The sequence below is a fragment of the Ixodes scapularis genome, unplaced genomic scaffold, assembly GCF_016920785.2.
Source record: "Ixodes scapularis isolate PalLabHiFi unplaced genomic scaffold, ASM1692078v2 PGA_scaffold0__279_contigs__length_252992795, whole genome shotgun sequence".
Lineage (NCBI taxonomy): Eukaryota > Metazoa > Arthropoda > Arachnida > Ixodida > Ixodidae > Ixodes > Ixodes scapularis.
The window spans coordinates 41633869-41645975 of NW_024609835.1; the positions used below are offsets into that span (position 1 = coordinate 41633869).

At 43.7% G+C, this 12107-nt stretch overlaps 1 protein-coding gene across 1 annotated transcript; it reads right to left on the reverse strand.

Moving 5' to 3' along the window:
- Positions 1-282: 282 nt before the first annotated feature.
- On the reverse strand, positions 283-11797 carry LOC8034041 (cyclic AMP-dependent transcription factor ATF-2; the record flags this gene model as incomplete). The annotated part of the gene is given in 11 exon segments (XM_042294581.1): positions 283-2678; positions 2772-2910; positions 3219-3336; positions 4137-4202; positions 4937-5070; positions 6024-6134; positions 7682-7913; positions 9438-9856; positions 10869-11038; positions 11553-11655; positions 11736-11797. Coding segments are annotated over 11 exon segments (1709 nt in total), but the record flags the coding sequence as incomplete, so codon positions are not given.
- Between the last annotated feature and the right edge of the window lie 310 nt (positions 11798-12107).

A 12107-nucleotide genomic window follows, 5' to 3' on the forward strand; every position in this document is an offset into this window, starting at 1 on the left:
GAATTCTACCCCCTATCCTTCCAATCAAAACCAATCGGAACTCAGCATCTTTCGGATGTCACCAAAACCCCTGCGCAAGAAGCAGACGACTTGCGCTTCGTATACCACGAGTACCGCCAGGCTACCAGGACCATAGGAGCGATTCTCATTTTTTATATAAATTTCCATACTGCTTTGATAAGCTGTATGCTCATGTAAGCATGCATTGTGTTTTGTTCATCAGTCCACCACTCTGCAAACAAAATTCCACGAAAAACAGTGAATAAGCACAAATCATCGCTATTTGCAAATAAATATATTTATTGTTCGCTTACATGAAGTTTATTTGATATTACTAGAACATCGCTCATTTCACCAAACCACTAACCGAAAATTGCAGCATCATTCCTAGCTTCAACACTGCAAAAAGAGCCTGTATAATGTGGTTTTCCTTTGAACTGTGAAGGCTACGAGTGATGCAGCATTATTCGACTGAAACCTCCATTTGCATGCCACGCCTCTACAAAACACATTCCCTTTTTTACACCCTAATCGTGTGCCATGCTGTGAATTCTGCTGTACAAAGTTAAAGCGACAAAAAGCTACACAAACCTTGACGAACACAGATTCACAGGAAAATGATAAATGATGTGGGCTGGATGAGAATCTGTACAGAGCACCAGGGTGAGGTTAAAACAAATGCTGATAGCACACACAATTCAAGATAACTGACGGGATTGAAATAGACCTTGTTGCCATCTCATACACCTCCTTGCAATATTCTTGCGTAACATGGTAGAGAAAGCTGACATCATTACGCTTGGCACATGGCACATGGCACATCTGACCATCCTGTGATTTCATTTCAGCAACCCTTAGATAAGGTAACCAAATAAGTGTCCAAATTGCATAATTTGTATCTAGTAAATGACAAAAATTGAATCATCCTAAGCCTGAACTACAGCAAAGCAAAGCAACAAAATGGCGGCACCCACAAAAAAATTGGGGAGCAATGTGCCGATATTCTAATAGTGTCTTCCATTGGGTCCACGGGTACATGCGGAGCGCACACTGGATAGCTTTGCACCTTACACCAAGGCGCACGTCACCCGGGAAGTTGCACTGAGCGACTTCCACTTGCGGCGCGCACGGCAAGCGTGGGCATAAGTGGTGCACGTGGGTGCACCGAAAAAATCGACAGGCTTGCTACAGTTCAATATGGCGGCGCCCAGTGGGAAAAAGAGCTTCGGTTCTGATACCGCAGTTCGGCTGCCTTCACAATAATAAAAAGACTGCGATATAGGTTGTTTGTCTATTGCTGCGACACTAGTGTCACGAGTTTGTGGGGAAACAGCGATTAAGCGGGAAATTTTTGGGCGAAGAGAATTTCCCCATCTAAAAGTGCGACAAATGGCAGTGATTTCAGCTGTCATCGGAAGAATATACTTTCCTCCTTGTCCTAATTTAGACTTGCTATGATTAGGCATCTAGATATCGAGTGAAAGCGATCTTAGAGCAATGCTCGATTAGCTTTCAAAAAGGAACAACTGGCTTGGATCCCTGTTATAGGTTCAAACAACGTGCCTTTGAATTGGTTTAGTATATTTGTTACTAGAACACATTGTGACAGATCCATGCCAATTGAGCATAGGCCAAACTGTTTATATGACACTGAGAAGAGTGTAACGGTTGTCAACAAGATATTGTCATGGATTATTACCGTCGCTCCAGGTCGTTGCAATCGTCGTCGGTTGTAAGCCCTCTTTAAAATATTCCCAAAGGAGGTTCGAAATATAAGGTGTCTGAAATGCCAAGGTTCGATGTAAAATGGGCCATAAAAATCGCCGCCGGCACATAGCAAACTAAACTTTTGGTCAAAGCTGCATTTCACAATTGGGTTTTACATTGTAAAATTACAAGGCAGAGCTCCCTTTCTCTAAGAAAATAGGGCGAAAAAGCTTGCCAGGGTTATTGGCGGACGGCGGCGCAGACGACAGAGTCGAGTGGTGGGGCACGTTTGGTGTATGTATTGATAGATGGCGCTACCTCCTCATTCCGGCTCGCTTTTAAAACATATTGAGATTGTCGGCGACGACCTTAGGTTTGTCCAGTTTGTACATTATTTCATTGATGGCGCAACAGTAGACGCTGATCTGAGGAGGGTTTTCATCTTCCATTGAAAACTGCACCCGTGCCGTCTGCAAACGAACTGCAATGTATTTTGGCTGCACTGCGGGAAACGTGGCTCGGTGGTGGTGACGCCCAATGGTATTCGTTATAAGCGTAGATTGTTCATTGTCTCCAGCTGTGACCATTGCAATGGTATACTGCACTCAGCCCTTCTGAAGCACCCTTCGCTGCAAGTGAAGAAAAAGGGGAAAAAAAAAAATACCCACCAGACATATGTAACGCACACCCAAAAAATTGTAGAAGCAAGTCTGGATAAACATACTAAAAATGATAGTCTAAAAATATGGTACACAGTCGGTGTCAAGACACTCAGAGGAAGTGCTTCTTTTTTCTTCAGAAGGCACGTCTGTAGTATTACTTGGAAACCGCGGAGGAAGGTTCCCTGTTGGTTAGTAGCAACGAAATGTGCGTCAAGGATGCGCTGAGTTCCATGCTGCGAGTCAACGCCGGGCTAGGTTGTGCGACAGCTTCGACCACCTGAGATTTCCGTCCTTGTTGGCCGATCTCAGCTAAAAAATTAACATAGGGAGAAGAGACAAAAAAATAATAAGAAAAAGCTATTAGAAGAGAAACAAAGAAGAAAAGAAAAAGAAGGTTCATACCTTTTTTCTTTAACTCTAGTGTGACGGGGCAGCTGCTGTGGAGTGACAATTGCCATCTGAGCTCTTTGTTCTCTTCCAACGTGTTTGCCCTCTCCTCCAATGCTTTTATCCTTTCTCTATTCACCTTCGCTCGGTCAGACTGAAAGACGACAAAGATGCATATATTAGTTTCATGAAACGTGCCGTCATGGATCTCTATTCTTGTCCCCTAGAAACAGGCCAGCCAGCTAAAGCGGCGTCTAATCGTGACCTTGTCGGTTAGGTCACACTTAAAGTGAAAAGAAAAAAAAAACACGAAAAAGCGGATGAAGAAACATGTTGAGTTTGACATACAAGAATGCTTGTCGTCTCTGCCAGGTACTTGCTAGCATGAAATAAAACTGTGTCTTCATCCACGTCCTGTATGTGAGCACACGCTGTTTACACGATGTCCTGCGAACACCTTACCAAACATTCCCTGTACTTCGCTTGGAGTTCCTCAAACTTGCGCTTGTACTCGTCACGCTCCTTTCTGGTGATCTCGCTCAATTTCTTTTTCTTTTGCCTGCTCCTCTGGGCAGCATACCTGTAGAGAAACAAAGGGACGCAAGGTAGAGTCTCAGACATTCCAGAGCGGTGTGCCGGGTGTGCAAGAAGGAGCAACGCAACCACCAAGCATGAACTGCACAAGTGAGTGGTTCGGCAAAGGCAAGCCTACGCGAAGGCATCTGAAAATGGTGGATTGATCACACTAAAAAGTCATTGGCTTTTATGGAGAGATACTCCAGATCGTGGGTTCCTTGCAGAGGAACTCTGCAGTTCACTGCAGAAGCCTCTCACACCCTGTAAAGAGGAATGCATGCGAAAGGGAATGCTTGCCGCGTAGTTACATATCAACGAATAGCCGAGATATTCTCAAATTGTGCTTAAACTGGGAGAACACATCACTTAGGTGCAGGGATAATCAAGGAACTCTTTGAGCTTGGCAAACGCCTCAGGGTTCTTGGAAGATGCCTTGAGTTCCTGTGAACCCAGTTTGAGCTACAAAATGGTGAATTCTTCTAACATCTAATATACCAGTCGTCTAGCTGTGTTTGGAAACTTGTGTTTGTCCTTTGTCCCTCTCGTTCCCCTCCTCCAGGGATTATTTTCGTCGTATATGCTTTTTCTCTTTTGCTTTACAAACAAGTTACTTTTCTTAATGATGCACCGCTACTTGCTTATTTACATAAACATTTCATCAATCTTACATGCTGAAGTGATGCCCATGCAGAATAAACACAGATAAACATTGATTTCACGTTAGTAAAATAAAATTTATTATGTCGAATCTCGCGAGCATTAAAAGGCAAAAACCAGAAACCCTTGCTATAAGCCAGCACACACCTGTTGTTCTCTCTGTTTTTCTTCTTTCGCTCATCGTCGATTCCATTCTCCTGTCTCCGCTTGCTCCTGTAAAACCAACAAGTGCAATCTGAAACCGAGGCAGGCCTCAACAAATGTTTCTCTGGCCTTCTTTGTTTGTGCAAGGTGGATCATCTGGTTTGACAGGGGTATACAGTACAAAGCATTGCCATAAAAATCTGCCTGCTCGTCTCGGCTTACAAAACCAAATTCTTGACCCAAAGGCCTGTCACTTCAGAAGCGGACAAATTTTCGAATTTTTGTCTCCAAGTGTTCCCATACTTTGGTGGAAAAATGTGATGAATAAAAATAATTACCAAAAAAAGACCAACATACATGCTTGGTAGGTGATAGCCAATTAAATAAAAACTTCAGAGTTTCATCCAAAACTAGACCGTTGAGAAGCACACGGATAAACAACAAAACCGCAGCAAAAAGAGTGACACTGTCCTTTGACAACGTTCAAACGTTTCAAGAAATTGATAAATAATCCACCATCCCTGCACTTTCACACATCTTCCTTAGGTTTCATACGTACATACTATACCTAACGAGGCAGAGGGCTGCCGAACCTTTCACCTTCAAGTTTCATACGTTGCATATACTTTTATCTCATGCACTGGACTGCCAACACTGCGTATTTTGTAGAACGGATAGAACAAACTAAACAATGTATAGTTGAATTTTCTTTGAAGGGAGCCCAAACAAAAGCTGTAGAAAGCCGCCATGCGAAAGTGGCACACCCGGTAACCCCACCGTCCCGTAATGCAGACTGCTTTTACCCTTCGCACGATTCAGCGTCTCCTGGCAGAAGGCAACGCTTGGCCGATGGACTGGTCCCACCCACGACGCTTCCTGACAAAGCCTTCGAGAGGTCGGTTGGCCGGCTCCTTGTGGATAGGGCTTCCTTCAGTTTCTGCGTGTCCAAAATGCCTCTGGTCAATGTTGCGTATATGTACTAGCATCGTTTTAAAATATATACGAATCGGTTCATTTTAGTGCGAAATCAATTCAGCTAACAGCGCAAGTTTCTTGACCATGTACAGGACGTGTGATTAGGTGGCATATACGAATTTCCGAAATTTTTGTGTCTCCACTGAACTAGACCGAGAATTCAATATAATAACTAATAGATTGTCTATAAACTATTCCGATCGCCTTCTGTGTGCTGCCACCTTTGTTTTCTGAGCTGTGAGATACATTCTGAGCATCCACAGTGACTTTCTTCTGAGAAACATCTTCTGCAAAAATGCTTATGCATTCCAACTCTTTCTCAGCATATGTCGGCCGAGGAATAAGCGCTGGAAAGGCTTGTAAGCTGGGTGTCAAGGTGGCATTTTGGGTCACTGAGGCACTCACTCTGACAAAACTGCAATGTGACAGAAATGCTAATTCTCCTTGCTTGTTTGCACTAGCATCAGGATTATACTAGAAATAGATTGAAATGCTGCAGAGATGCACCCCCAGTGAATGGGAGACGACCTATTAAAATTAAAAACAAAAAACACACACACACAAACATCAGCACATTTAATATAGAAAAAAAAAAACATGCCCACACTTCTCATCAAGTTAGTGACAGGGTATTTTAAAGGCTGCATCACAAGAAATATCATAAATGGCCCAAGTTCTCGTAAAACAATGCTACTGTGGGAAACTCCAGACCACAGACATTGAGGTACCTTTGCACATACGGTCCGCTTTTCAGATTTTTTTTTGCAAAATAATGGGAATGCAGAAACGCACATCGACACCAAATAAATGATGGCCGCTCGTGCACAAAACCATTTAAAAAGGCCACAACTCCACTTTTCGTCCTCCACAATTAGAACATAGAAGAAAATCCCGAGGAAGCCAATTCACAGTTACCGTCTTGGTGTGCTGCTGCACGATGGGTGGGGCCACGCAAGGCACTTGCACGGCAGCTCGGCCAGTTCCAGGGGGATTGGACACTATCAGGAACTGGATGCCGTCTGAAACCTGAATGACACGGAACTGCTCCAATGCTGAAGAATTTTAGAGGCCACAAGCAAACACCAGGTATAGGTGAACAATTGCATCCAGCAAGATTCTCAAACTTTTCAACTGCAAGGAACGTCTACTCCTTTTGATTGATAGCCGAACAACCTCTCCCGGCTTTGGCATTGATGCAATAAGGCGGCGCAAAAGCCTACAGGCCTTGTAAACAATAGGGCACATTCTAGGGAGTGCCTGGATCATAGCTAGGGTTCCGTGTTTTTAAAAAAAATAAGAGAAACTACAAAAAACAGCAAAATTTTTTGTCGTCGATTTGGATTTATCTGATAAACTCCGAATTTTGATGTACCAATGCCACCCCCCCCCCCCCCCCCCAAAAAAAAAAAATAAAGACTATTTTACATATTAAGTTTGAACAGCACACAAGGTTAACAGTTTTGAAAAAATGTCACCTCAGTTTTCTTTCAAATCTCGGACTATTGACAGAAGGAATCTGACCGCTTATCTCGTCAAGGTTCATCGGGACAAAAGGTCTTTCGGGTCGCGACAAAAGCCACTGTCCCAGTTTCCAGTTCGGCCCACATTATTTTTGCTTCTTAGAGGAAGAAGGGTTTCTGTTTTTGTAACAGTGGAAGGTGCGAACCATAGAGGTTTCATACAAGATGGAAAAGACGCCGGGCAGTTGAGGCTTCTATATTACACCCTTTACCATCAGCCTGCGCAGCCGTGCGGTAGACTAATGGAAAGGATGGGATGACAACAAGCTGCCTAGCGACTACCTTCGGGAGTTTACTGATTTTAAGGTTTCAATGTTTATCGAAGCAGCACTTGTTTTCAACTTTTGTCGTGGACAAATTAGTATTTCCAATGGCAACGGCACCAATGCCAAATTCAGTTGAAGAAATATTAATTGATACAAGCTCGTTCTTTTGAATCTAGCGCAAGTTTACACCCAGATATTATTTTTTAAATAAAAAAAACACTGCAAAATTAAGCTCCAAAGTGCAGAGAATTGGAAATCGAAGAAAAATAAACTCCGAATTTTGGCAAAAAAATAAACTCCTAAAAACACCCTCCGAATTTGGCGAAAAATAAACTCCAAAGACAGAGAATCCTACTCATCGCTATGCATTAATGGTTGGCCCAGACCTGCTAAAAGAGTGGCTAAACTGGAAGGACACCCATCTTAAGTGCAAGGATGGCCAAGGAAATCTGAGGACCAGGGGAACCCTTGCAGGTACTGCAGGGATCCCCTGGCCTCCTAAGAACCCAGTTTGTGAGCCCCTACTCTAGTCTTTAGTTGCTCAATCTAATCTATCTTTCAACAGCATCCTTCTTGGGGCACGCTTCTGTTTAATAATCCTCAAAAAACTTCAATGAAGTGCATTTCATGAGGGGGGGGGATTAAGTAAAGAGAAAAATTAACAGCGAAGGTTGCCAAATAACGAATCGGTTAATTATGAATGAGAGACATAATTATGAGTAATATAAGAGACACACAAAGAAAAGTGATATTGAATGAACATTTTGATCAATAAAAAACTGCACACCTGAATGAGACTTCCAGTGTGCGACGCAATGATGGTCGTCTTGGGAGGCACCCCAGTGACCGGGGCAGCCACCGGTACAGGAGCGACAGCAACAGGTTGAAGGGGTGCGGAGGGCACGCGAGGGGGCAGCGAGACTGGCAGCGAGAATGGGCTGGCCACTGTCGGAGGGGCACTGGATGGGACAGCCAGCACGGCCCCACTGGCCGGCCCGGCTGGGCCCTGGACAGGCTTCCTGAAGACAGGATGCGCAGAGCGTGACACAGTTGCCACAAATGTATGATTGCTGTTTTTGTAATCCGTTTCTTTTTCTCCCAGAATGGAGACGCAGACCTCAAAACCTGCTATAGTTGTCACAGCAGGGAACTCCCCTGATTCTCCTGCCTTGAGCGCCACCTTCCTACCTTCGATAACATCCTACCTTCGATAACCATAACTCAAAGCGTGGCGGGAGGCAGCGAGTGCTCGATGGAGGGGAGCGGCATTAATCTCTCGTTTATGCTGCGATGTGCAGCGAACATCCGAGGAACTCGACGTGACAAAGGTGTGGACACTTTAAAACGGGGACGTGCAAGTGATAGTGCGAGAGTACCAGCAGCAAACTGTGTGAGGTATCAATTAAACATGTATTTCCTTGTTATATGTGCTTTAGTTCTGAGAACTGCAACATTATTCGAAGTTGAGTTGATACTTGGATAAGGTAGGTCCAAAATGCTTTAGTTTTAGTTAAGAATGAAGGAATATAAACATCGGCCAGTTCCAAATGTACAAAATCCAGTCTAAAATACACCAAAAATTTAACTCCTTTACTTTGACATGGTTGCATTTCTGACCGACGTGAAGAAGCACTTCACATTGTTCGATAAGTTTTTCGAGTGTTACCAAAAAAGAATGCAATCAGGCTGAGGTTAGAAAGTAACTTTTTCGCTGCAAGTGGAGAGACTTGTCTCTTTTTTACGTCCCACTTTTATGTCATTCAGAAAACATTTGTCACCAATAATCACATATTATGGTGAGTGTCCACATTATACAACACATCAAAATATACCACACTGTAAAAAATAATACTGTAAACGACTAAATTTTTGCGAATTTCGCGAATCACCAACAATTCGTGAAAAATGTCCCGCGAACAATTCAGGCAATATGTGATTGCTACTGAAGCTACTCTCGATTCGCGAAAATTAGAAACCGCAAATAATTTCAGATTTTAAGCTTTGGCCCGATTCGCGAAAATTTGAGCCCGCGAAAATTAAGTCGTTTACAATATATGCTGAAAGAAATCTTTATAGACTTTATCCAAAAGTAAACATGAAAAAATCCATGGTAGAGATAGTTATGGCCATGTTAGGGTGAACTGTTGCATGCAAGAAAAAAATTGAACTTTCTTTGTGGGCTTGGTGCAATAGATTACGAAAAGCATAGATAAACTTCTAATTTTCTCAATTCTGAATTCCTCTGCATCTGTGAACAAAACTGAGACCACATAACCGAACTAGCTTGCCTATTAATTTGTTTACATTGAATTAGCCTCTATAACATTGATATACTTTTCTATCTTTTAGCGTACCTTGAAGCGCTATACAATATAATTAAGGAAGGTCCCCAAGAAGCAACATTTATGATCACTCACAATGGCTAAACAACAAAGCAGCAATTCTTAGTTTGACCGAAAGGCTAAGAACCAAAAAGATGATCTCTGAAAAGCGTTTAGCTCGGTAGATAGCACCCTTATCTTTCGAAAAGTAGTCCAACTCACATTAACACTGAAATCGGCTTTGGAGACTTGGGACAAGCTCGCAGAACAGATGTTTTAGCACACTCCAACTTGGCAGCCGGAGCGATAGAATCCACTGTCTTTTCCTTTTTGCTAGCAACAGTGACTGCAGCCTCGACCGCCGGAGGCGAGGCATCGTCTTTTTGATTGTCGTCCCCACTTTTCTGTTCACTTTTTTTGTCTTCTGGGCACTGTCCCTTGGCTGAAGCCTGTTGGGCAACACTGATGGTAGTAGCAGACACACTTTTTGCCACTTTCAGGAGGTTTGGAGTGTCTATGACGTCTCGTATGAGAGCCGTGAAGGGTGTAGGCATGCCACGCAGTGCAATGGGATCGGCGGTCACGGGAGGAATGCATGGCGTGTTCAATGAGTCGTCGGTTGCACTGATACTTGATAGCGCCTGAATGGAGAGAATGTGCATGTGCCAAGCACAAAACAGAAGCAGTGAGAAAGATCCCAGAGAATCAATTCCAAATGAAATGCACCACTATCAGTTTAGGCAATGAACAGACCGAGCGTGCCGGCAAAACTCAACTTGGGGAACATGAAGACAAATCTGAAAACAGGAGAGCAGAAGGACTGCGCCTGTTTTCATGCTAATCCTTCTTTTGAGAATGCCATGTCAATGTAGATCATGAAATATATGCTAAGCAAATTAAGCATAATGCTGGTAGAAAAATAGTCTAAAATTTATCTGCGAATAACATTTCTTTGTGGCACACTCATATGTGACTAAATTATCTCGAGAACCAAATTTCTAAATTCAGTTTGTAAAGGTGAAGAAGAAATTGCTTGTACATTTAATTGTAACAAATAATTTTTTTTTTCGTAAAGTCAAACTTTTCGGTAAAGGATTTGAGATGAGATTACCCTCTTCACTAGCAAGCTGTGAAGAAAGAGTTGTAAGTTAAAGCAACCATAACACTCTGGGAGGAGGCAAGAAAGTATTTGTGAAGCACAATCAAATTTCCGAAAAAAGGCAATTCAGGTTTTAATTTTTTTTCCCCCTATACCTTAATGCAGTAAAACGAAGATGGATTCTTGTCATCGGTTCTATGAACATTCAGAATTAACAGGGGCCACTATTTAGTAAAAGTTGAAGAATCCTCTCACAATCCCTTTAACCTGCTTAATCTTGAAGCCCATGACATGATATCGGAACAAAGGCATAAGAGCCTTGCCTTGGAATGTGACTGAGCTGCACGAGCAAGGACGATTTCTCCCACTGTTGCAGAAAACTCTTGCCAGAGATAGAAAACATATATTTTGAAGCAAATTATCTTAGTTTTCCTAACAAAGCACTGAAGCAACCCTTCTAATCTCAGGTAGGCTGATAACCTGCTGAAACAGTGAAATGACAACAAATGAACTGACATTAAGTGAGGACCCAACAAGTGACATTGGCCTCTCACCTCGGGGACAATCAGTTCACCGTGGGATGCTCGGCGGAAGTCGGCTTCGAAAGGATTGAGGTGCTGCACATTGTTGTGAAGCTCTGGGGTGCTAAGCTCCGGCTGCAGCTCTTGAAAAAGGCCGGACTCCTCGATGTAGTCAATGAACCTCGTCGGGGTCGGTGTTTGCTCTGCAAGTGAAAACGTTCCAACTTAAATATGTGAGGAAGGCAGCTGATCAGCTCTGTCACGCGAACAAGCCTGGCTCATCCATCCATCTATTCACTCTAAAACCGTTCAATTTTGTTGCTAAACGTAAAAGTATTGTTTACCCTTCTTTTCGAAGAAAGGAAGAGAATTAAAGCTAGGGAACAGCTTCGCTTGGCTTCACATCGTGCAAGGATTTGCCAAGTGAGACCATCATCCAGACCCACTCACTTGGGCTTAGTATATTTGGTGAGGTGAAGTTGTGAGTGGAAAGCGGGCAACACAGGTAGTGTGGGCCCAATTTACGTGACACTCATTCATGGGGGGGGGGGGGGGGGGGGGGGGGGGTGTCCAGTCAACAAGCGTAAGTGGTTGTGTGACATGCCGTGTATACTTCCAAGTTAACCTCAACCTTTCCTCTCCTTCAGGAACTGCTTTTTAATAGGTGGTCAGGGAGGAGACTGCCACTGCAGGCACGACCGAAAAGAATCCACTCACCTACGACATTCTTGGAACCGACACTGCTTCCGACGTTGAGAGAAAGGGCTGCAACCCTGTGTCGTTTCTTGTGACTCGTCAACCTGTCTTCGCTCACGAATCGCTAGGAGGAGAGAAGCTAATTACTGTCATTGCTCACAAAACGTTTTACATGTGTGTGTAACTGCAATCAAGGTTACTCACGACAGAGCAGCCAGGAACATCGCACGCGAACGGCTTCTCCGTCTCCCCCATCGCGATGTAGGCTGCAAACGTGAAGAGAGTCTCACGGGCATGAATGAACTTGCATGAACGAACTTGCGACCCCGCTCTGGTTTCAAACTGGGCGTGTGGCAACACGGACTACCACGGGCTCAACTTCGCTTTACATGTTGGCAGACGCCACAGATCGTGTCTGCGCGCGATCGCTACGCTGTGCCAGCGCTCGCACAAATGAATACTTGATGCGAGTTGCTGAAAACGTACAGAATCATAGCTACGCTTACCTGCTCACGGAATACTGACGCAAGCTTTTTAGCTGTTCTTCAAAAAACTTCGAGAAGACGGCTCCATCTC